This window comes from Cervus canadensis, chromosome 6 (assembly GCF_019320065.1).
Source record: "Cervus canadensis isolate Bull #8, Minnesota chromosome 6, ASM1932006v1, whole genome shotgun sequence".
NCBI lineage: Eukaryota > Metazoa > Chordata > Mammalia > Artiodactyla > Cervidae > Cervus > Cervus canadensis.
The window spans coordinates 26,936,373-26,961,281 of NC_057391.1; the positions used below are offsets into that span (position 1 = coordinate 26,936,373).

Consider the following 24,909-nt stretch of genomic DNA (forward strand, 5'->3'; position numbering starts at 1 on the left):
GTATTGAATTCTATGGACATGCCACAGTTTATGTATACATTAGCCAGATGAATTATGCACATTTTTTTAGCTATGTAACTTATTTTGCTTCTTTGGATAATGGGGATAATGCATCATAGGGTTATTGTGGGGATGAAATGAGTTAATCGCTATGACATACTTAGGTAATTCCTGATATATAGTATGTGCTCAATAAATACAATCCATTATTATTGTCCACATTATTAATAAAGATTTTGAAGTAGAAAAGAACTTGACAAGTTCAAGGAATAGGAAGAGACCCAGCATGCCTGGCGTGTAATGAGAGGGGAAGGTGGCATGTAGAAGGTATGTAGGAGCAGGGTCAGACCTGATGGCTACAGCGTGGAGTTTTTATGTTAGTCCAAATACAGTGGAAAGCACAGGGATGAGACATGATCTGGTTTATGACTTGAGTAGATCATTTAGGCTGTGGTGAGGAGAATGAGTTATAGAGATGGTGGGAGTGAAAGCAGATTACCATGGTGGTCAGAGAAAAGATGGTGGGGGCTTAGACCATAGTGGTGCTTCTGGGGTTGGTGAGAAGTGGTTTGATGGAAGGTAGGGGTCAGAGGTAGAACCCACAGAACTTGCTGAGGGATCGTAGTTCAGTGGAACACATTCCCCGTCAGAGCAGTGGTGTGGCTAGTGGCTAGTCTTAATTATCAGCAGCAACGCTGTTTTCTCTTACGGTTTTGCTGAAGACTTTCCTCATCCATTAAAAAAAAAAATTGGAATATAGTTGATATACAATGTTGTTAGTTTCTGCTGTACACCAAAGTGAATCAGTTATACATATGCACATATATCGACTCTTTTAGATTCTTTTCCCTTACCAGTCATTACAGAGTATTGAGAAGAGTTCCCTGTACTATACAGTAGGTTCTTATTAGTTACAGTAGGTTCTTATTAGTAGTTATAGTACGGGTTGCCTGTACTATACAGTAGGTTCCTATTTTATGTATAGTGGTGTGTTATCTACTTTTGAATTGAAACTTAAACTTTCTTGCTTGATTTCTGGGATCCACCTGAAGAGATAGCCTGCCTTTTCATACACTTTTAAATGACATCTGATTTCTTTCTTATAATCACAGTCCCAAACACATTTGCAAAAAAATAAAAACGGAAACTTATCCCACAACAGTGTTTTCTCTGAGTGGTTCTCTACAGCCTGTGTAGTGCTGTGACTCCTCATTCTAAGTCGTCCTGCTGGAAGGAAATTTGATTCGTCAGTGGGATGGTAGTTTTAGTGGTTGGCAGGAGTTCCTGTGTACACTTGGGACTGACTGTTGGAATAAACATTATTAGACTCAGACTAAAATTGGACCAGAAATTTATTTTCATCCTTCTTTCAACCTCAACTCACCCTCGAGTCTCTCATCCACATGACAAATGGTCTTGACTTTTTGAAGTGATCTTAAAGATTAAAGTCAGCCCTGGGTGCTGGCTTATTAGTCTTGCATTCAAATGGAGATTTTTTTTTTTTTTTGGAAACAGTTAAAAATAGAGTTCTCTGATCTCACATGAAGACATTTTCTTTTATTTCCTGTGTGTCTCCTCTTAACATGACTATATTTGTTCTCTGTGGGTCTTTAGCTTCCAACTCCTTCTTAAGACAAACACCTGATCAGTCTTTATCTGGAACACTCATTATGTCCTTTTTAAAAAAAACAACAACAAAAAACTCTGTCCTATCTGCTTAATTTCAGACATTTCATATTTCAGGATTTGCTAAATTGGGGGGTAAATCTCCCTTCTAGATTGAGTTTCTAGTTGCATTTTGCCCTAGTTTTTATCATCTCTTGTCAGGTTAATGTCAAACTATGGTATTTATTTACTCAGTTGGCTGGTAGGAGGGCTTATGGAATCTTAGAGCTACTCATTAGAATTCTGTGCATAATTTTGTGCTTCTTTGTAATTGACTTCTTTTGTGTTCTTACAGAATACCAAGCTGCTATTTTACACTTGAAGAGGGAGCACAAAGAAGAAATTGAAAACCTACAGGTATATTTCTTTGATTCTATTGAACTGGTTATTTGAGACTGATGCTTGGTTTTCTCATGTGTTGAAGTAAATACTCCGCTTTTTTGACACATTTACCAAGACAGCATCTCCACTTTGTACCTGCCACCAAGTCTTGAGTTTATACTGGGGTTGAAAGTCTTGAACACCATTTTTAGTAGCATTAAATTCCTATTTTAAAAAAAATACCACAGACGCATTTGGGGAAAGATTTGATTGGAGAAAATGATGGTGTTATTTGGAATGCAGGGAAGAAGATGGAGTATTTAGACTTCTACTGTTTCTAAGAAAGCTCTGAAATATTGTTTCCTATGCACATTTGCACATTGCAAGTTATTTTGTTTGGCGTCCTCCCAGCATTGTGTTCACTTCTGTGTGTTGCTTAGCACATGTCTGCAATGTGATGTCAGGCAGATTAAGGCGGTTAAGGAAGTGGTCCTAGTAGGAGGAAGAATTGTGCTGGATCAGCCATTCCATATCCCCAGAGAGCGCTTGGATGCTGCTGACTTGATCTCCTTTGTGAAGTCCAGAAAGTCTGAAGGATCATTTCCTTTGTCCCACTAATTATCATTCCCTTATGTTTGGTATTTACTTGCTGGGCCTGTAACAGGAAGTTTCACAGTCATAGTCTCATATAACTAAATATTGAATCAGGCACTGATTCCAGTTTACTGATAACTGGGGTTGACCCCATATCTCAGGAGAGAACATTAGCAAAATTGAAATCAAACTTGGTAGTTGTATAGTGCTAAGTCATTACATGCTAAGTCAGTGAGTTTGTGGATCAAATATTCTTCTTTCCATAGGTGATAATATACATTTTTGAATAACTGAGAAATAACTGAGATTGTATATTTGATTTTATATGAAACTACTGCAGGTAGCAAAAAAGATCATCAAATAGGTCATGTCTGTGTTAGTCACTCAGTCGTGTCTGACTCTTTGCAACCCCATGGACTGTAGCCCGCCAGGCTCCCCTGTCCATGGAATTTTCCAGGCAAGAACACTGGAGTGGATTGCCATTTCCTACTCCAGGGGATCTTCCCAACCCAGGGATCAAACCTGGGTCTTCTGAATTGCAGACAGATTCTTTACGGTCTGAGCTACCAGGGCAGCCTTATGGGGTATGAATTCAGGCCACCCCTGAACAGCTTGGTTTAAATCGTTTGGGGCAGGGAATAAGTCCATTTCACAAAGAAACAAAAAAATGGAAAAGTACCTCTGACTCCTAGGGGACAAAGCGGGGGAAGGGAGGGGAGCGATTATCTCCTTTGTTGCAAAATACTCTACAGAGACCTTGCTTTTCCCCTTTGTTCTGATGTGTAGAAGATTGCCAGCTGTCTCAGAGAAGCTGGAGTGGGAATTAATTAAAGAAGCAGATTGCTGAAGAGGGTGGTACAGAAGTGAGTCCCTGAGCAGAAGGATTCTATAACAGCTCAGCCATAAGAATTAACACAACCTTCCCCAAGTTCTAGATCAGCCCTGGGAGTACTTTGACAGCTAATAATATTCACAGGGACCACAGGTACTTGCAGTCTTGGGGCTCTTCCTTCGTGCCAGGCATTTTTCTAGGCATGTTACATATATTATTTCATGTCTTTTCATCTCCCTCCACAAAAAAGTCTCATGATCTTTCATCTCAAACTAGGAGAAGTTTTGAGAAGGGAAAGGATGAATAAGTGAAAAGGAAAAAAAAAAAGTATATTGTTATCATGATCTCCATTTAAAATAAAGGTTAGACCAAGGTATGACTGACAATAGTAAACATTAAAAAATGTTCCTAGTTATACTTTAAGCTTTCTTTAAGTATACCTGAAATAATTGTCTGTTCTTTTAATGCTATTGATAAACTTAAAAATATGTCCCATATTTTTTTTTTCAATTTATTTTTGATTGAAGGAAATTGCTTTACAATATTGTGTTGGTTTCTGCCATTCATCAACATGAATCAGCGATAGGTACACGTTTCCCCTCCCTCGGGAACCTCCCTCCCCATCCCGCCCTTCTAGGCTGTCACAGAGCCCTAGTTTGAGTTTCCTAAGTCATAGCAAATTCCCTCTGGCTATCTCTTTTATACATGGTAGTGTATATGCAAACTGGCAACTCTTACTCTTCTTCTGACCTAGAGAAGTGTCTTGTTGGCAAATAGAACATTTTAAAGATTGAATTAGAAATAGTTTAAAGTAGGGAGAGATTTCTAGCTGCGTCTAAAAAAACAGTTGGAAAAACTGGTAATGGTGCGCTTGTTTTCCTGTATGACTTTAACCTGCTGGGGTTGAGGAGCAGACGTCACTTCAACTAGGACAGGTGGTCTCCAGTTTGCCGCTGTCCCCACTCTGGGCCATTTCCCCTGCCTGGTTCCTTTAGCCCCTGGGAGATGCAGAAAATAACTAGATGTATAGCAGCACAGACCAAGTCAGAAGAGATGTAAGTTCATAAATCTGTAACCCCATTTGGCTGTACTTGTGGGCACTTGCTGAGCATCATCCCCACCTGTTTTATTCCATTAAGTGACAAAGTCACGTCTGTTGTCACAGGACTGGTGGAAGACAATTGGTGAGCAGCTCTTTTGTTGCTCATTTCTTTATATGGATTTCAACTGGCAGCCTTCCCTGCCTGTCAGATTTTCTTTCTCTGCTTACAGGTCACAGAGAAGTCAGATTTGTTTCAGGACCTCTTCAAAACACCTTTCTAGAGTAAGAAAGAGTCCGTGCTTCAGTAAATAGGGAAAGTGATTCATTCTGTCACCATGTATAAGAATTGATATGTGTCATATTTAGTTTTTTGAGACTGTTTTCATAGACTTTAAAAAAAAAAATGGCCTGACTCAACAAATGGAGAACCTGATGTCAGCTTGTTATTCTGTTTTTGACTGTAATTTCGTAGGAAGTCATTTAATTGTTAAATTCCCCCACCTACAAAATGGAATCCTTTTTGATTGGAAGTTGGAACTTTTAGCCAGTCTCAAGGTTTATGAAAGTGGGGAGTTTTTATCTCAGACATGCTCTGTAGCCCACATTTGTGGAAGGCTATGCAGGAGAAGGCAATGGCACCCCACTGCAGTACTCTTGCCTGGAAAATCCCATGAATGGAGGAGCCTAGTGGGCTGCAGTCCATGGGGTCTCTAAGAGTTGGACATGACTGAGTGACTTCACTTTCACTTTTCACTTTCATGCATTGGAGAAGGAAATGGCAACTCACTTCAGTATTCTTGACTGGAGAATCCCAGGGATGGGGGAGCCTGGTGGGCTACCGTCTATGGGGTCACATAGACTCGGACATGACTGAAGCGACTTAGCAGCAGCAGCATGCTGTAGAAGGGGCTTGGTCCTGGGACTGGCTTTTCAAAATGTGTAGCAACTCAGATACATATCCTCCCTGTAATTCAAAAGCAAGAAGTTCTTGATGATTTGAATGAATTCATTTCCAAATTCTATCAATTTATATATACGTTTTACTCAAAGCCCTTGACTGACTTTTCTGTGCAAATCTCCAGTAGGAGAGTTGTGGCAGGTCCAACATTTTCCATGGCTTAGCTATCTCATTTATACTAAAACCAGCAAAATTCTTAAATTTTGTTCAAGTATGCCCTTTATTTAGCAAACTTTGCCCTATGAGTATTTGATCGCTTCATGATATTCAGCATCATCTAGTTCATTTTTCAGTTCTGAGTAAGTCTGTGTTACTGATTTTATTTTTCAAAGAGTGGCACCTTTACAGATATTTGAGAAAATTTTGCCTGTGGTAGCCACTGCACAACAAGTTCATGGTTTATGTAGAAACATAGTTTATACCTGCCCTTTCAAGGCATGTGATAAAGCTAATTCCCCCATGGTGTAAATAAAGATTTTTTTCCTTTGGAATTGTCTAGGAGCACGGTTTGAAAATCACCATCACAGCTCTTGTACAAAATCTTATATAGTTGGTGTTTGTCTTATTGTAGCCAGGATTCAGTTCAGCTCCTTGCACTGTGACATTAGGAAATTAATCAACTTCTTTGGCATTTAGTTTTCTCAGTTTCAGCATTTGTTCAATAATAATCGTATTGATGCCCAAATAGCAAATATTGGAGAAGATGTGGAGAAAATGGAACCCTCCTACACTGTTGGTAGGAATGTAAATTGGTGCAGCTACTATGGAGAACAATATGGAGGTTTCTCAAAAAACTACAATAGATCTACTATATGAGACAGCACTTCCACTCCTGGGTGTATATCTGAAAAAAACAAACAGTTTGAAAGCTATGTGCACCTCAGTGTTCACAGCAGCATTATTTACAATTATCAAGATATGGATGGACCCTAACTGTCCATCAACAGATAAATGGATCCAAATATAAATAAGCTACAAGGATTTATAGTACAGTGCAAGGAACATAGCCAGTATTTTACAATAACTCTAAATGGAATATAACTTTTAAAAATTGTGAATCACTGTGTTATACATCTATAACATAAAATATTGTACATCAACTGTAGCTCAGTTTTTAAAGATGTAGTAATTTTGATGATGCCTCTGTTCTAGGATTGTTCAATATGACATATACCCGATTATGAACACTTGTTCAGTAAATACCATTTCTCGTTCCTTTTGCTCTGCTCAGGTCTCCTTGTAATTAGGCAGCTTGAGTTTAGAGCAGTCCTCAGGCCCTTTTGGTTGAGGACTTCTTTGGGACTTTGACTTATTCTTTCCATGGTCTTCCAGCTATCCACTAACCTCTGTGCTCTATATCAGGGGGTCTAAACCAGGCTTTCGCAGGGGTCATTATGCTGAACAGTGAGCCTCCAAAATGCTCCTTGACAAAAATATTTCATAGTCTAATAAGTTTGAGAAAGATCTTGTTCCCCTGTTAGAGCTTTACCGTGAATAGAGAAGAGCAGAGGGAGGGAGGGAAAAAGGGAGGGCTGTATAGCTTGTTTCTCACATAATTCTTTTCTTCCTCCTAGTAATCGATGTTTCTGAATACTGCTCTGTGTTGATCTGTATAATCTTAACTCAGTGTACAATCTTCTTTCTCAGTCTTGAGTTCTTTGGGTGATTTTATTACCCTTTTCGTGCCACCAAGGTCCTGCTTATTAATCTGATTGTAGGTACCTGCGGGGAGCAATTTTTTTTCTCTGTTTTTGAAAGTACCTAGTAAAGTTCTTGGCACGTAGATGATGCACAAGTATTTTTTAAAATAACAACCTATGATTGAAAAACAAGTAGCGACTAAAATGTAATCAAATCCCCACTGTGTGCCAACCTTTGTTCTATGCATTTGGTACTAGTATTAGAGTAAATGTAGAAATATGATCAAAGATTTGTCCCCATTTTCAGATTTTAAAACCTGAGGCTTTCAGAGACTCTGAATTGTCAGAAATCCTAGACCAGTATGTGTGTGTGTGCTGGGTCCTTAGTCATGTCCAATTCTTTGCAACCCAGTGGACTGTAGCCCACTAGGCTCCTCTGTCCATGGGATTATCCGAGCAGGAATACTGGAGTAGGTTGCCAGGGAACCTGAATTTGAATCCATCTAGATCTGTCTGACTTTGAAGCCAAGGTCTTTCTATTAATCAATGCAACATTAGTGGAAAGAACATTGGATCTAGAAATACAAAGTTTGGAGTGTGGTCTCACTTTGGGGACGATGAACTGTGTGACCTTCAGGCAATTTTTTTGAATCATTTTTCTGATTTACAAAATGAAGAACCAGGCCGTATACTAATAGCAACGTTGAATTTTATCATTGGTCCAACCACACTAGTAAAAAAAGTTCAGTTTGTCCACCACATTGTCCTTTCAGCCCTAGGGTTACCTAACTCAGCATCTGTAAAACCCTGTGTTTTACACCTCTCCCTTGTTTTCCTCCTTCTTCTGGAGGTTCCCCTTTCTAACCACGGGGGTCTCTTCTCAGCTCTCCTTGCTTCCTTGGGACACTGCCTTCTGTCCTCCGAGTGCTGATTAGGATACCTGACTCAGTGAGGGAGCACAGCTCTCAGAATGGCAAATGCAGCTTCCATGGGAGGGCCAGCTCTGCTTTCTGACGGGGGGAAAGCATAAAGATGGGTAGGACTTCTTTGGCTCTCTACTTCCTCAATTTTGAAAGTGGAGGGGGAAAAAATGCATGCCCCATATCTGGCTTTTGAGGAGCTTGGATAATGAAAAACCCTGTTTTTGACTAGCACTTTCAGCAGTTCAGAAGTAAGTGCCTTAGAAATGACACATTGTTTTATCAGTTTGTAACTAATGTTCTTTGAGTTGTGAGATAGAAGAAAACTAGCCAACAGTCGCATTTCCTTTACGGGAACCTTTTCCGTTTACCCCATTCATCACAAGCACAGTCCCTCACTGAGGGGAAACTTGACTGAAAACTGGCCTCTAGCAGGCCCCTGCTCATTGTGCAATGCAGGCACATTTCTTATATGGTAACTCCTACTGTGAAATGATCCAGGGATGGGCGCCAAACTAGAAATTAACTTACGTTATACCTTGTGGGACCCCAGAGAACCAAATGCTATGTTGGCCTCCACTAAGAGAAACTTGTAGACGTCCTTACTTTCTTCTCTCCAGCCCACCCCACTGGTCCATTTCTAATAGTAAACACATTGCTGTTGAAAAAAAATTGAGTACAAGCTACACTTGAGCTGATACAGCTAAGTTTACAAAGACATGCACACCCTGATCCTAGCCCATTTGTTATGTTCTTTACTATCAACATAACACATTTAAATCTGTTAGTTCCTGGCGAATACTTTGAGGGAAGGGAAATAACTTGTAGACTGATAAACAAAACTTTTGCAAATATGAAATATTTCATTAAACCCTTATGGCATTCCCCTAAGTGCTGATATTTCATTACTGAGATGCCAGGAAAGATGAGAGAGTGTTGGGAAATATTTTAATTTATTGTTTCATTGTGTGCATATAGTATAGTGTTAGAAGTTGAGTGGATTTGCTGGTTTACCCCTGCTGATGTGCCTTGTAGCCTCCCTGGCTACATAGAAACAGGCAAGTAAATTTGGGATTGAACTTGGATGAAAAACAAAAAGTGATTAATTCCTTGTCTGACTTAGCCCAGGAGCCCTTTGTCTCAGCCTTCAAGATGCTGTCTCGCCCCATATAATTCCACTATTTTTTCAAGTTGCATTTGCTGATAGAGGGAAGCTGGTTGTAGAATGAAGACTGTGTGCTTTACTTGAATTCGTATCATCGAGGCTGATGCCGGCTTTGTTTGCCTCCTTCAGGCACCATCGGCTCCAAACATTCCCACTGTCTTTATTTATTTATTTTTTAAATTGAAGCATAGTAGATTTGCAATGTTGTGCCAACCTCTGCCATGCAGCAGAGTAGTCTTTTAAAATATTGTTTTCCTTTAGGGTTTATCCCAGAAGATTGTATATAGTTACCTGTGCTATACATTATGACCTTGTTATTTATCCATTCTAAATGTAATTGTTCGCATCTACCAACCCCAAATTCCCAGTCCATCCCTCTTCTCACCACCCCTCCTTGGCAACCACAAGTCTGATCTGTGTCTGGGAGTCTGTTTCTGTTTTGTAGATAGGTTCATTTGTGCCATAATTTAGATTCTACATATAAGCAATATCATATGGTGATAACATATGGTATTTGTCTCTCTTTTCTGACTTACTTCACTTAGTATGATAATCTCTAGTTGTATCCATGCTGCAGCAAGTGGCACTATTTCATTCTTTTTTAGTGGCCGAGTAGTATTCCATTGCACATAGGTACCACATCTTCTTTCTCCATTCATCTGTCAGTGGACATCTGGGTTGTTTACGAGTTTTGGCTGTCGTCAGTAGTGACGCTGTGAATCCCTTTGAGTCTTAAACTCTGAACTTGAGTCACTCATGTGAGCCAAGATGATTATTCTTTTTTCAATAGTTTTTGATGGAAGGGGACAAGCTGATGCTGGAATGGTGACTTTTTGAATGTTGGCCTTTGCTTTTTAAAAAAACTTTTAAAATTTGAAGTCTGGTTGATTTACAGTGTTGTGTTAGTTTATGGTATACAGCAGCATGGTTCAGTTATTGACCTTTGCTCTTTTGACTTTTCATGAGATATGAGAAAGTGAATGAAGTGTGTTAGATCCCATGGGGAGTGCTTTCTGCTCCCTAGATATGTCCTACGTTGCCCAGTAATGCTGTGTGTGTCTTAGTCCTGTACCATTGGGTGGATAATATGTTCTGTAGCAGTAAAGTAAGAGTATAGAACTAGGTATTCTGTGTTTTCTTCTGAATTATTTCTGGCCTGGGGAGAGTGGGCCCATGTGTCTGCCTCAACTCAGTCCAAAAGTCTTTGAGATACCCTGGTTCCACATTACCTGAAGCAGTGCTGAACGGCGAGTCAAAATATGAAGAGTTACTGAGTGATCTGACTGGATGTTGCTAGAAATGCCTTCATGACTCATGGTATTTCGGTATTATGTTATTTTGGAGGTCGCATTAGGAGGCCAAGGAGTTCTTAACTTTATGGCGCCGTCGGACACAATCCAAAGAAGTTTGTTTGATCATAATAGTGCCATTTAAAAAATCACCCTTCAGCTAATTTAAATGAACACCTGTGCTCTAATTTCCACAATGCTTCCCCTCATCCCCTATCATCTTGTTGATGTTATTTGCCTGATCCCGTAGACACCCATATTGGTGACTCCTGATACTGAGCTTGGAGAAGCTGAGTAAGAATGTCCTCATCCTCTTTCTCCATGATCTCGTGAATAACAAGCAACCATCCCTTTTGCTTTTAGAACTTCATGGACTTTTATATTTCTTTTCTCTTCCCTCCTCCGTTCCTTTCTTTCTTTCTCTTGTCCTTCTCTGCAAATGTTATTGATGGAATAGAGAGGGCAGCCATGTTGGAAAGGTGAGAAAAAGATAGATCTTAGGGCACAAAATTGAGTATCGCTGGTGTTCTGTTACATTTTTAGGAAGGGATAGAGAGAGACTTTGCTTTATTTTTCAAAATTTAAATGCTGAGTACCCTTTGCTTTCTGACTTTAATTGGAGATGATTATGATCATCATTATTGAATATGAAATACAAACTTCCAGGCATTCTGCTTCATGCTTTATTTATATACATGATTTCTAATCAGTAGAGGCTCAGAAGTTAAGTGCTGTCCTGAGTTTTCATAACTGGCTAGTATAATGGCAGGATCTCCTAAGCAGGCCTGTCTGGTTTCTGAATATACTTTGTTTCTGCTGTCAACTTATCACCTGACTTGATGCACTTTCTCTAGTAGGATAGTTTTCTAACTTTACAGTTTCCCTCTTCCCTTCATCCTGTGACAAAGATCTCTGCAGATCATCCCTTATTGTTATTCTGTATAAGCTCTCTATTGGGTTAAAAAGATGGAGACATTTCTATGATGTTTATAAACAAAAAATAGCAACAGAGTTCTCTTATTTCCCTGGTTTCAGAAATGACAAGCTGTTCTTCCTACCTAATTATAGAAGAAGATAGCACGTTGAAGATTGCCCTTTCTAACCTCATTTCTCATAGCTGGTCCTGAATCCAGCTTGAGGAAGAGCCTCTGGTATTTATCTCCATAATCTTGATAGCTGTCTATATTCATCTTAGAGATTTGACACCTCAGTCTCAGACAAATTAATTCCTGAGACCATTGAGAAAATACAGTGGCAGAACTTTTCTGCATCTTGCCAGCTACTGATTTCATTGATTTCTACAGTTTGAACATGAGTTCCTCAGCTGTTCTCAGACTTTGCCTTCCCCAGTGGAGTCCCAGGGTTACTGATTCATTGGGCACATGGGTGAAGTGACTGTTCTCTGTGTTGTCTATTTGTAGGATGGGCTCACATGTGATAAGTGGCACTTTAACCTCTTCTAACAAGTCCAGCCTCCTGTGGGCTTTGGAATCCAGAGTGTGAATTTATGATGTCTGTGTATGTATGCATTTTGACCATTTCACTGCTGTTGATTCTCATGAAGGATTAATAATAATCATAGCTGCTATTTACGATCATTTACTATGTTCCAGTCTTTTTGTATGAAGATTAAATGAGTTATTACATCAACCTTACGAAGTGATGGCACTCAACATCTACGCTGAACCTCTGGAAGTTCTTCCTTGAAGGTCCTTTGCTAGAAAGGATTTGTGACATGACCTTGTTCTGGACTGACCCTTGCCTTTGATCTCTCCTTGGATAAAATATCAGTCCTTAAGAGCAATGGACCTTAGCAGCAGAAATTGCTGAAGAACTAGCCCACATAATGACTTTAAGTAACCATTCGTTGGATGAAATGTAACACAACTCTAGGCAGAAGAACTGTGCTAGTTCTAGATACTCTAGAAAAACTAGAGTATCTGTGCAGTCTTCCTTGGGTTGAATCCTATGTGTGTTCAGTTCAGTTCAGCTGCTCAGTCATGTCCAACTCTTGGCAACCCCATGGACTGCAGCATGCCAGGCTTCCCTGTCCATCACCAACTCTGAGAGCTTGCTCAGACTCATGTCCATTGAGTCAGTGATGCCATCCAACCATCTCATTCTCTGTCGCCTCCTTCTCCTGCCTTCAATCTTTCCCAGCATCAGGGTCTTTTCTAAGGAGTCAGTTTTTCTCACCAGGTGGCCAAAGTATTAGAGCTTCAGCATCAGTCCTTCCAATGAATATGCAGGACTGCTTTCCTTTAGGATGGACTGGTTGGATCTCCTTGCAGTCCAAGGGACTCTCAAGAGTCTTCTCCAACGCCACAGTTCAAAAGTGTCAAAGACCTGCGTGTGTGGTCTTGAATAAATTATCTAAACCTTTCTGAGCTTCAGTTTCTCATCTGAAACTGTGAGCATGGTGACACTGTAACTTGGTTAAAAGGATGCTGATGGCAACTGTTGTGATAGTTAAATGTGGGACTGGAGGTACAATGGCAGTGTTAGATGACCGATAAATAACTATTTGTTCTGAGGATCAGCATGTTTAGTTCACTTTAAGTCGGTGGCTATTGATGTGTATTTTTTGGCAGTGAATTTTTAAAATATAAACCATGTACCTATATAAAGGAAAAGTATTCTGTGATTAATGTAATAATGTTCCCAAGAGCATCGCTTTTAACATTTTTGTGATATAAGTGTGATGCTCTTATTTCCATTACTGCCTGTTAAGGAAAATATTGCTGCTGCCATGATTTTAAGAAAAAAACCTGATATGGGAAAACATCCCAGGAGTTAGGGCTTCTTAAGTTTGTACTGTGAGATACTGTATTTCAAAATTTTTTATTGCCAAAAAATAAGAAACTTCTTGAAATACAACTTTATATACATAGCTGTGGTTTTTATACTTTTTAATAATACTCAATACTCATTGAGCACCTTTCAAATATGAAATGTACTAGAAATAAAACATTTAATAATAATAGCAGCTAACATGTATTGCATATTACTATATGCCAGATACTCTAGTTAGCATATACCCTGGATTATTTAATACTTTCATGGATTCTGTTCTAAGATGATTTACTGTTTAATTAGAAAATAGAATTTATACCATAAAGGCTAGATAACAGGTAGTTTAAACTAAGTCCCTAATATTACCCAGATACTGATGAATGGAAAGATTCTGTGAGTGTTTGCCTTTTAAATTATCTTCTTTTAATGGAGCTTGCAAATTTCAGATCTTAGATCTCAACTAAGAGAATTCTCAAGTGTCAGATGTTCTGATTGTCTTAAATGTTTGTAAATGTTTTAGTTTAAATTTAGATGAAATATTTTTAAATATTTTAGAGATTGTTTTTGACTGTCTCTAGAAGCTGCTGTGGGTGTCTCTATAATACAGTTCTGCTTTTTTTCTGTTAAGTCTTTGTGACATGACCTCTATCTGTTTAAAATATAATATACACATAATTTAAAGTGTTAATTGAGAAAGCTGTTTCGTAGACTTGTGGATTTGTGTGATCGGTAATCTGTGTACACTGTACAATTATTTTAGAAGTCATTCCCCAGTTTCACCACTGGAGGTCAGCTTGACCCTTTTTCTCTTAATAAAGCTCCAAGTATTTTGTTGATTGTTGAAAGAGCTTTCCAGTTTAGAGCTTTGCCTTAAATACATGAATAACAATATCACTCTTAGTTTATTCACAGAACAGCTTACACAAATATGTATGTACAGTTCTGTACTCATAGGCATGTACTCATAGGTATGTATGGTTCTATACTGTATAAAATGTTTAATGTAATTACAGAAGCAGTGTGTCGTGTGTTTATGTCCATAAATATACATGTGTATTCTGTATGTCAAAAGGCAAAAAGCCACCAGAAGACAATGCCTTTTGAAATGGATCATCCATGCTTCCTCTAATAATGGACTCAGCAAAAAGAAATTAGAGGCCTGTCACTCATTCATTCACTATATATAAGTAAGTGGCTACTAGGTGTCAGGCACTGTACTAGGTGCTGGAGGAACCACAACAGACATGGTCCCTACTTTCTTGTAGGGAAGCCTATGGTCCAGTTAGAGACAGATGTTGATAAAATAATCAGTTGATATAATATGATGGATGCTGTTAGGAAAAATACAGTATGGGGTGCTACAGATAGGCTATAATTTAGATTTGAGGGGTCAGGGAGATATATTTTAAGGATGTGGCATTTACGCAGAGATCCGAAGGGTGAAGAGGTGTGTGGTTGGTTTGAGGACTGTGGGGAGGTCAGTGTGACCACAGGGCAGTGAGTGACAAATAGCAGAGACTTTGGGGGTGAAGCTCTAGAGTAGGATTTTTCAAACTTCTTAAGCTGCATCCTGGAATAAGAAATGAGTTTTACATCAAAATCCAGATTACTTGTTTGTGTGCGACTGTATGTGTGTGAAATAGTTCTATTAAGCAGAAGCTATTTCATGTGATGTATTTTGGTATATTCAGTTCGCTTGTTTTAAAAATGCTGGTGATGAAGCATAAATTGATTTGTTATCCCGCTCGTGATCACAGACCGTGGTTTGAAAACCCTAGCTGTGGAGGAGAGCAAGAGGCTGGATTCTGGAGGGGCCTTGGCCTTCTTGGTCTCTCTAAAATTTTCCAGTTTCGTCCTCAGTACAGTGGGAACCTACTAAGTTTGAGCAGAGAAGTGTGTGACATGAACAGATTTGTGTTTTCAAAAGACACCACCCTAGCTGCTGTTTCAGCAGATCAGTAGTAGTGGAGCCAGAATGGAAGTGGACAGGATAGTTGCGAAGCATGGCCTTCTTGCAGGTAGGAGGTGACGCTGACTTTGATGAAGGCAGGGGCATGGGTGGGAGAAGTCACACTCTTACAAAAAGCATTGACTTTCTCCCAGTGCTGATTGATTGTTGCTTCTGCTTAAACAGGAACTACTAAAGCTGCCACTGTTGCTTCTCTATTTTGTATAGCTTGATTTTCTTTTCCTTGGCTACCTAGACCACTATTTGAACGTAATGTGCTGTTCTTAGTCACTCAGTCGTGTCTGACTGTTTGCGACCCCATGGATTGTAGCCCACCAGACTCCTCTGTTCATGGGGATTCTCCAGGCAAGAATACTGGAGTGGGTTGCCGTGCCCTCCTCCAGGGGATCTTCCCAACCCAGGGATCGAACCAAGGTCTCCCACATTGCAGGCAAATTCTTTACCGTCTGAGCCACCAGGGAAGCCCAAGAATACTGGAGTGGGTAGCCTATCCTTCTCCAGGGGATCTTCCCGACCCAGGAATCGAACCGGGGTCTCCCGCATTGCAGGTAGATTCTTTACCAGCTGAGCTATCAGGGAAGCCCCATTTGAACATAGTAAGTACACAATAAATATTTTTTCAATGAACTAACTAATAGAGTGGAAGAACGGTGCTGACACTATATTACCCTTTTGAGCATGACATGAGAAAGCTCTTTCTCGGTATCTACATACTCTTCTCTCATCATAACTCAATATATACATACAACCAGGACAATTACTTTTCTCAACAAGTCAGTGACAATTACTTATATAGTCTTTGGAAGCTGTTGTGGATTATCTATATAATGTTCTGTTTATTAATACTGCATACAGCATGACCTCTATCTGCGGCAAATAGCCATAATACACATATTTAAAGTTTTCTCACATAATTGAGAAAACATAGAACAAAGTGGTTTTTTTTTTTTCTTTCCAAATTTGGATGGGTCTTATAAGTTGAATCATAGGAGATTGTTGATACTTGGTCACTTTTGACTCTAAAACAGTTTTAGCATCAGAGGGCATGGGGGTGAACGTGTGCCGAAGTGACATTCTTCTGGATGGGCTGTAGGCTGAGTTGCTCCCTGGGGTCAGCAGGGACTGAGAGGCTACTCTGGAAATGTCCTAAGGCATTGCCTAAAGGATTTGTTGTTGTTAGTTCCCAAAGGATAGGGATCCGTATATTCTAGGGCAGTTGTTTTTAAGTGAGGCCTATTGTTGAGAAGTCTCATGTCACTTCCAGAATAATCTTGGTGAGCAATTTCCCAGCCTCCAAGCAATCCATGAAAAAAAATTTCTGACAACTGTTTATCCAACTTAAATTAGTATTTCCTGGTCTAGTGAACAGGCTAAAGGTATCATGATTCTTCCTAAGCGAGCCCAAACTGATGTTTTACTCCCTAAAAAATAAATGCTGCCCCACCATTGATCATGTTGGCCTCCATAATGCAGGTCTTTGCAGAGTTATTTGTATTTTGGCTCCCTCATAGACCTTTCATAGTAAAACGTTCACTTCTAAAATGAGAAGTTACTAGAATATCATATTGTGATACAGACACGTTCAAAGGCAAATGATTAGAAGATTAGGAAGGGAAGTGAGTTAAACAATTAGTTAATTGCATGTCTTTTTCTTAAACGAATGTTTTGTTGACTATTTCTTTTACCTCTTCCACAGATAACCAGTTTTTTGTTTTTTTTTTTAGGTAAATGAAATTTTAAAACTAAGATATGATCTGTCTTAGTTATTAATAAATAATCTGGAGGTTCTTTTGATTTTTTAAAAATTCATTTTCAATTAGTCCTGCTGGAAATTTATAGATACTAAAATCTGATCATATTTTTCCTATTTTATACTTGTAATTCTCAATCACATCATATTCTAACCCTCTTAGGTAGTGAAAATCTGTAATTATTTTCATGCAGAAAAGGGTTTTTCATTTTGACATTTTCAGCACATAAAATGACATTCATTCCAATGTTCATATATTCATAATACAGAATCTTTTTTTTACTGTGAAATTCCCACATTCTAGAGTAGTGTCTCAATCGTGAGGCTTGATTATTGCCGAAACAAATGGAAACTCCTTTGCTTTTGCTATAAAATAATAGTGGATGGGCCTAAAACTGAGGAGGGGAGAAAACAAGATTGCATTACAAATCTGGCAACATCAGCCACACTAGTAAAATCAAATCCAATGTTGTTTTATGACTGAATTTATGTGAGTGCCCAGGATCAAAGGGCTCGAATCCCACTGGACCACAAGGTCCATAGTTCATGGCAAAAACTCATCAAAAAGAGCATTTTAGTCGTTTAAGCTTTTCATTTTAATCAGCCACAGTCATAAAAGAGCCTTTAGGTGTCCAAAAACATTTTGCAAGATCAAGAGGTTGTTTTCTCGCTTGTAGAAGCAGCTTTCTTATTGGATCCATATAATGCCTGTGGCCTTAGCATGTCAAAGGGCCACTGCCTCCACATTGTTTGCCCTTGTGGGATGGTTTCTTTTGGTTCTTCTAACTGTGTATTATGTGACAATAAATTACGGTGTCTGACGGAAGGACCATAAAATTTTCACACAATCTATCAAGCTATTTCAGCCATTTAAAATTTGGCCTCTGACAGCAAGCCAGGTACTTTGTAATGTTTAGACAAAAACAGAGTCTACTGCCGGCATCTTGACAAGTGTGTAGAGACAGCTCTGCACAGGAGACAGAACACAAGGCTTGAGAGTCGGAGCCAGTCTTTAAGTCTTAGCCTGGATATATTGTCGGGTTGTGGCTTTGGACAGTCCGTAAAGTGGGGATGCTGCCTTCACCATGGTGATGCTCTGATTATATAGGGGAATGGTTGTGGGGTTGCTCTCCTGTGGTAAGAACAGACTTGCACTGGGCATAGATTGTGTGGGGAACGAGTTTGAGCAGCCTTGCATTGTCAACAGGAGACCTGCGTAGGTAAAGGGGAAGAGCCTGGCTGGAGAGCAGCAAAGGGATGAGAAAATGTTCCTGAGAATGTGGGAGAGGGTGAAATCAGGGACCCAACAGGCTAAACCAGCTCTAGGGGTCAAGGGGGAGCTTCTTTTTCTTTCTCTCAAAATGTTATTTATTTTTAAAAAATTGATTGGAGTATAGTTGCTTTACAATGCTGTGTTAGTCTCCACTGGACAGCAGAGTGGCTCAACCATATAATACATATAGTGGCGGGAGGGTCACTTCTTTTAAGACCAGAGGAAAATAGAGATTGAATGCCTTTGTCTCTAGACTATTAATGCCTCTGTTTCTTTGCCTTTTTTTTTCCTTTTTCTTTGTAAATTTTGCCCACTGTACCTAGGAAAAGAAATTAAGACCCCTGATATTTTTGCATGCAGTCCCACTTCCCACCTTCTCTGTTACCCTCTACCATCTTTTCTGCACTTTCTCTCCTTTGCTGTTCCCTTATTTGGCAGGTGCCTTCCCCCATTTGTAATAATGTACTCAGCTCTCCTCTACTTTAAAATCTCTTCACTGACTCCTACATCTTGGAGTTTGGATCTGTCCTCCTGATGACACAGTTCTCAGACACTAGTTACGTGTTTCAAGTTCTCTGCCCCTTGCCTTTTGCTGCCCTTACTGAAGAAGCTGAGATCACAAAGTGATCATGGTCCTGGTCGCCTCTGGGTTTCCTTGATTCTAGTATGTCAGTGTTGAGATCCTCAGTCTCTTCCCGAAACATCTAAGACACTGAATTCTCATTTTTCCCTCTTCCTCTGAATGTGTTTTCTTCATCTTCTTTGCTGCTGCCTTAGCCCTGTCTCTGCAGCAGTCCTAAATGTGATCCTCCAAAAGGTGGTCTTGAGTTTCCTGGCTTCCTGTATGCTGTGTTTAGAGATTTCAATTCATTACTGCAAGTTTATGTCTATGTAAAGGCTTTTCAGACCTATTATTCAGATTCAAGTGTTTACTCTAGTTCTAGCTCCAGGAAAGTTCGAGTTTTTGTTGGAAATCCTAGACTGGGAAATGTCTTTAGTATAATTTTTCAAAGTCTCAGCATCAAAAATGTCAATAATCCCAGGGTTGAAAGGACTCATCTCCTTATCCACTTCTGACCTCACCCTACACAATGTATTCAATAAACACAACACAGAACAGTCTTTTCTTAGCTGTCCTATTTAAGGTTTTACTGTTCTTAAAGTCCAGACTAGAAATCTTGGGTGCATCTTTGCAGCTCCTGTATCCTCAGCTTCTGCATCCAGTTGATTGCCAAATGATGCTGATTTTTATCTCCATGATCCCTTGACACCATGCCATCCTTGTCCTGACTCATCTTATCTTGCCTATATTCAGGCTGTATTATGAATTGCTTAGAGACTGTTGTTTCTCTCTTGTTGTTCAGTTGCTATATCGTGTCTGACTCTTTCGACCCCATGGACTGCAGCACACCAGGCTTCCCTCTCCTTCACCGCCTCTCAGAGTATGCTCAAACTCATATCCATTGTGTTGATGATGCCATCCAGCCATCAGGTGGCCAAAGTATTGGAGCTTCAGCATCAGTTCTTCCAATGAATATTCAGGACTGATTTCCTTTTGGATTGACTGGTTTGATCTCCTTGTAGTCCAAGGGACTTTCAAGAGTCTTCTCTAGCACCATAATTCGCAAGCATCAATTTTCTCTCATACTACCTTTAATGGTTCACTATTGCTAATTAAGTTGAGTTCAAGTCCTTGGCATGGTACTTAAGACTTTCTGAAGTCAGATTCAGTCTTACAACTTTTAGTTAGCTTGCTCTTCTACTCTTTCCTAATACTTTTCCATCACTCTGCCTTTTTCTTTCACTTTGATTGCTTACAATCTGCCCCACTAGCTTGTCAATCCTTTGTGGCCCAGCAAGAGTTCTTGTTATACATGAAACTTTCATATCTCTGACTTCCAAAGGCTCCCTCTTTTGGAACCTTAGGCTCTTTATCTCAGACTTAGGCAATTGGCAGACTCTGCTATTATAATCATGAAAGCAGAGGTTCTAGCCCCTTCCCTCTAACCCCCAGTGCCAAAGCCCATGATAGACAAAAACCTTCAATGAACAGCAAACAGTTGAATCTCCCATCACAGTGACATGTACATCAATGCATAAATTAACTACTGGTTGATTTTCTTTTTCTTTCTCTGTAGTGGAAACTGGGTTTAAACCAAAGTGATTTTACAGGCAGTATTTTTCAGATTCAAAGACATAGGAGGACTCTAGTAGGAAAACTATGTTCCCACGAGGATTCTTAAAGATAGTTTCAAAAGTTTATGACTTTCTACTGGAAGAATGGTGTTTATTTCTCATCGTCTTAAATGAACATTTATCAGACTTTGTGTGTCTAGACAGGTTATGGTGATTGATCATTTGTAATAGTTTAAGTGAAAGCAAAATGGACTCATTTGAATTTTTGGTAATTTGTAAAACCCTTTCCTTTTATAGATGAGTCTGAAAGCCTGAAAGAACTGATCTTTGAATCAAGCTTAATGCTTTTCAGTCTTTTCTTCTGTAATGCCGTTAAGGGAAAAACATGCTCCTAACAGGACAAGGTTCCTTATACGAAGGAAGCTGATCACCCATTGAGACTCACCTTCTAGATACTACTTACTAGCAGTAATAGAGCCCAAGCCCATGAAGACAACTGATAGATGCACCTTGACTAGAAGTCAGGTATTTTCCTAATCCAGTGGTCCATCACTTAATCCATACACAGAGTGCTCTGCTAAAGGCAGAGCAAGTGTTAACTGAAATTTGTGATAGGCAGTATAAACATCATATATTCCACAATGGTGTGCGGTATCAAGCATATGCTATTTCAGATTTAACATAGCTTGTTCAAAACCAAAATCTTGAGGCACATGAGCAAAATTAAACACAATTCTTTTAGAAATGTACAAATCAATTAGAGGTAAATAACGCCACTTCTTGCAATATTTTCATTCAATTTCAGTTTTTTAAGTTGTTTGCTTTTTAAGTTCAGAAGGTTGTCTAATACTTTTTTTCTCCTGTCTTCATTCCTTATCTCTGCCAGGGTAAGAGCTGCATTCAGGACTTATAAATAGGAGCTTGAGAGAGAATTTTATTATTTTTGAATGAGATAGTCTAGTTTTGTGAGATATGGATCATTGTGTTCAGATGGACTCTGTTCTATTATAACTTGAACTCGAACGTTGGATTCCTACAGCATCACTCATTCTTTCCTCAGTAGCAACCTAATTACCAAAATAATAATCATGATGATGATGATAATGATAATAATAAAGGTTGAGACATAGAGGCTACCAGCTGTCAGAAATACCTCTTGGAGTGATTTTACATTTTTTACTCTAAAGCCTGCAACCATGCACCACCCATACCAAAAGATTTTTAAAAACACCATAACTGTGAATGGCAGTTTTAAGTGTTGCCAGAGGATTTTGCATGGCTAACTGCCCTCCCCTGCCCCCCAGCCCAGCTTTTAAAACCGATCACACCCAGAAGTAAAGTTAAATATTTCCTCCTTTATGAGACCCCAATTTTTAGTACTGGACTGTTAACTGTTTTCCTTATAGGTACATCGTGTTTGGATTTAATTCTACATTTTTAATCTTACCTGTGCTGTTTTGATAGCAAAATCTGAAAAACATATGAGAGAAAAAAATATAAAAAAGAAAATGATTCAAAAGAAAATAGGCATTTGCTTTTACATTTGGCAACTACAGTTGAGGTCAGAGTATGTTTAACAAAGTAAATTTGGACCAAGAAAAGTGATCTTTGCGTCAATCTCTATAAAAATCAAAATTCCTTCCTTTCAAACACCTTAACCATTCTAATCCATTTCATATGTGTATTAATTTTATGTTCAAGGACATGCAATCACAAAGCCTTCCATTGCTCTGAAGTGCACTGAAGGAAAGGTGATGGTCCAACACTGAGACTCCTAGTAATCTAAATATTTAGAATGTACATATTTTGTAATTATTTAGAATGGATGGCTGGTATAGATACTTGAGCTGTTCATTTTTTCACGAAGGGTGCATGGCACAAAATTGGCACGTGTAAGCTCTTGTAGCAGACAGATTCAATGAGACAGCAGCATGTTCATGAAATACTGCAGCAGGTATGTGGTCTGATACAGATGTTATATAGCTGGTCCTATATCATCATTAACCTTCATATTTAGTTATTAACTTTGGAATGACTTATGTAGAAATTATGTATGCATTTTTAGGTAATAGTGCCCTTGTCTTTTCACACTTTAAATTGGAATAGCTGTAACACTTAACATGGAAAAATTCTTGGAGAGAAAAATTATAGTCATCTATAAACCTGTGTCAAACTCAATTCAAAGTGACATTTAAACTTTGCGTAGAGTAGTTAAACATTTATTTTGAAAACAATTCGTGAATTATGTTCCATGTTTGATCAGCTAGGAAATAAGACTACTGATTTAAAGCTGTATCTTCCAATTACTGGAAAAACTGAAAATGTAATTCGTGTAACAATTATCCTTTCAAAAAGCACAAATTACAGAGATGAGTATCAGTCAAAAGTAATATAGTTTAATCTAAGGGGGAGAACGCAGGAAGAAAACAAGAATGTGGTTTGTCCATATTCCAGGAGAAAAGAATCAAGTCAAAATGAGATCTGATCCTTTCCAAGTTATTTTGTGTGCATCATACTTGAGTGTAATTTCACATGCATCTTGACGTTCCAAGTATCATTAAACATCTAGTAATCAGAACAAATGTTCTGCCAAATTCCATTTATTATCTTAACTGTTTAAGGCTTTGAGCACCCCAGATTTCTAAATATATAATTAAAATCCATATTAAAAAAATAAACCTAGATGGGGGATTTACATTTTTCCTAATTCATGTTTACACAAAGAAGAAATCTGTTTTGAAATATTACATCAGATCTTCGTGAGCTCAAATAAATCAGTGTGATACTTTGCCAAAACTTTCCAAAAATGATGAGTATTGATGCCCTGTGGTCAGGAAACTTCCTTTGTGGAGTTTTAGAATTCTCTGGTTACTCAAAATGAATATTATTTTGGGTCTCTCTGCTTTCAAAGGTATGTAGTGTAGGTGCTACAGATGAACTTTATCAGTTGTATACTGTCAGTCCATCTGCATCCTCAATTGCACATATTCCGAATGTAGAAAGCACAGTTCTAGAAATTTCAGCCTCTTTCTAGATGGATCTGTGACTGGAGATGTTTTGTAAGTCTGACTGCTTATATAGTCATCCCTTAGTATCTGAGGGATTGGTTCCAGCACCCCTTCAAAATAACAAAATCCACAGATGCTCAAGTCCCTTATGTAAAATGGTATAGTACACTCAGCCTTCCATATCCATGGGCAGATACAGGGGATGACTATACAGAAACTCAAAAAAGAGGCCTAGCCATTATGAAGAATAAACTGGTCACCCACATTATTATGGGTGTTGTTTCAAGGTTCTTTTTTGTTGATCAAGGCATTTCTATGGACCCAGTTCCAACCGTTTTGGTGTGTGTCCCAGTAAAGGAAGATGAGAAAATAACTCATAATACTTGGATACACATGGAATAAAACATGTTTGTGGGCTCCTCAATTACTTTGAAATGGAGATTTGTTTGGAACTATAAAAAATCCTTTACTAATAATAGGTATTCACAATGATGGTATTATGAGTGCTTTTGGTGTAGAATGTTTGTTCTGACTCAATTGGGGTCAGTATAGTTGTTAGTGCTCATCTAGGCCCTGTGTGTATTATAAGATAACTCAGTCTGGAGGTCCATTGAATGAAAGAAACTTACCAGGTCTGAATGGAGATGCACCTGTGACATTGGATTTACGTGTGCTTATGAATTTCCTGAGAGTTGTTGGGAAGAACGTGGTCTCCATCAGCTCTGCCCTTGTCAGCTAGGACATCACTGAGGGTTTAATAGCAATGATTAAACACATCAGAAGGTTTGTAATCATGTATGTCAATAGTCTTTATGTACATACTAATCAATAGTTCCTCCCCTTTGTCTTCCTTTTGATAGTTGAACATAGTAATCACGGGAACAGTAGCTTTAAGGACTTCTGAGAGTCAGTTGCGTGTGTGTGTCTGTGCCTGACTCTTTGTGATCCCACAGACTGTAGCCCGCCAGGCTCTTCTATCCATAGGATTTTCCTGGCAAAAACAGTGGAGTGGAGTGGGTTACCATTTCCTCCACCAGGGGATCTTCCTCACCCAGGAATCAAACCCACGTCTCCTTCATTACAGGCACATTCTTCACCAATGAGCCACCGCAGAAGGCCCCGAGTCAGGGATCCTGAAAAAGGCATGCCTTCATTCATTCACCAGCTATCTGAGGTCCTACAGGCCAGGCTGTACTTGTGGTTCTAGGAATGCACTGGTGAACAAGAAAAACAAAACTGTGAGCCCTCATAAAATTGACATACTTAGAGGATGGAATGGGGAAAGAAGGTAGGTAGAAAGAGAACTATGGAGCGATATTGTCAGAGAAAGCAAGCGAGGCCATTTTTAAGTTCAGCTGCAAAGTCACAGAGGAAGAAATGAGGACAAATCCACTGAACTGGGTAACTTAGGAAGCCATTAGTGATTTTGCCCGCATTTTCAGTAAAATGGTGGCAACGTAAACCAGGTTTTTGAGAAATTACACAAAGGTATTAAAAGATGCAGAGTAGCTAGCTGCACATGTTTTAGAATGATGTTTGTCATTGAATATAATG

At 39.0% G+C, this 24,909-nt stretch overlaps 1 protein-coding gene across 2 annotated transcripts in view; it reads left to right on the forward strand.

The window, feature by feature from the left end:
* The window catches only part of FMN1 (formin 1), a 454,272-nt gene that overhangs the window by 184,405 nt on the left and 244,958 nt on the right, over positions 1–24,909 (forward strand). For both annotated transcript variants that reach the window (XM_043471390.1, XM_043471391.1), the window contains one exon: positions 1,961–2,022. In XM_043471390.1, the coding sequence (XP_043327325.1) occupies positions 1,961–2,022 (62 nt within the window). The remainder of the gene's footprint in view (positions 1–1,960; positions 2,023–24,909) is intronic.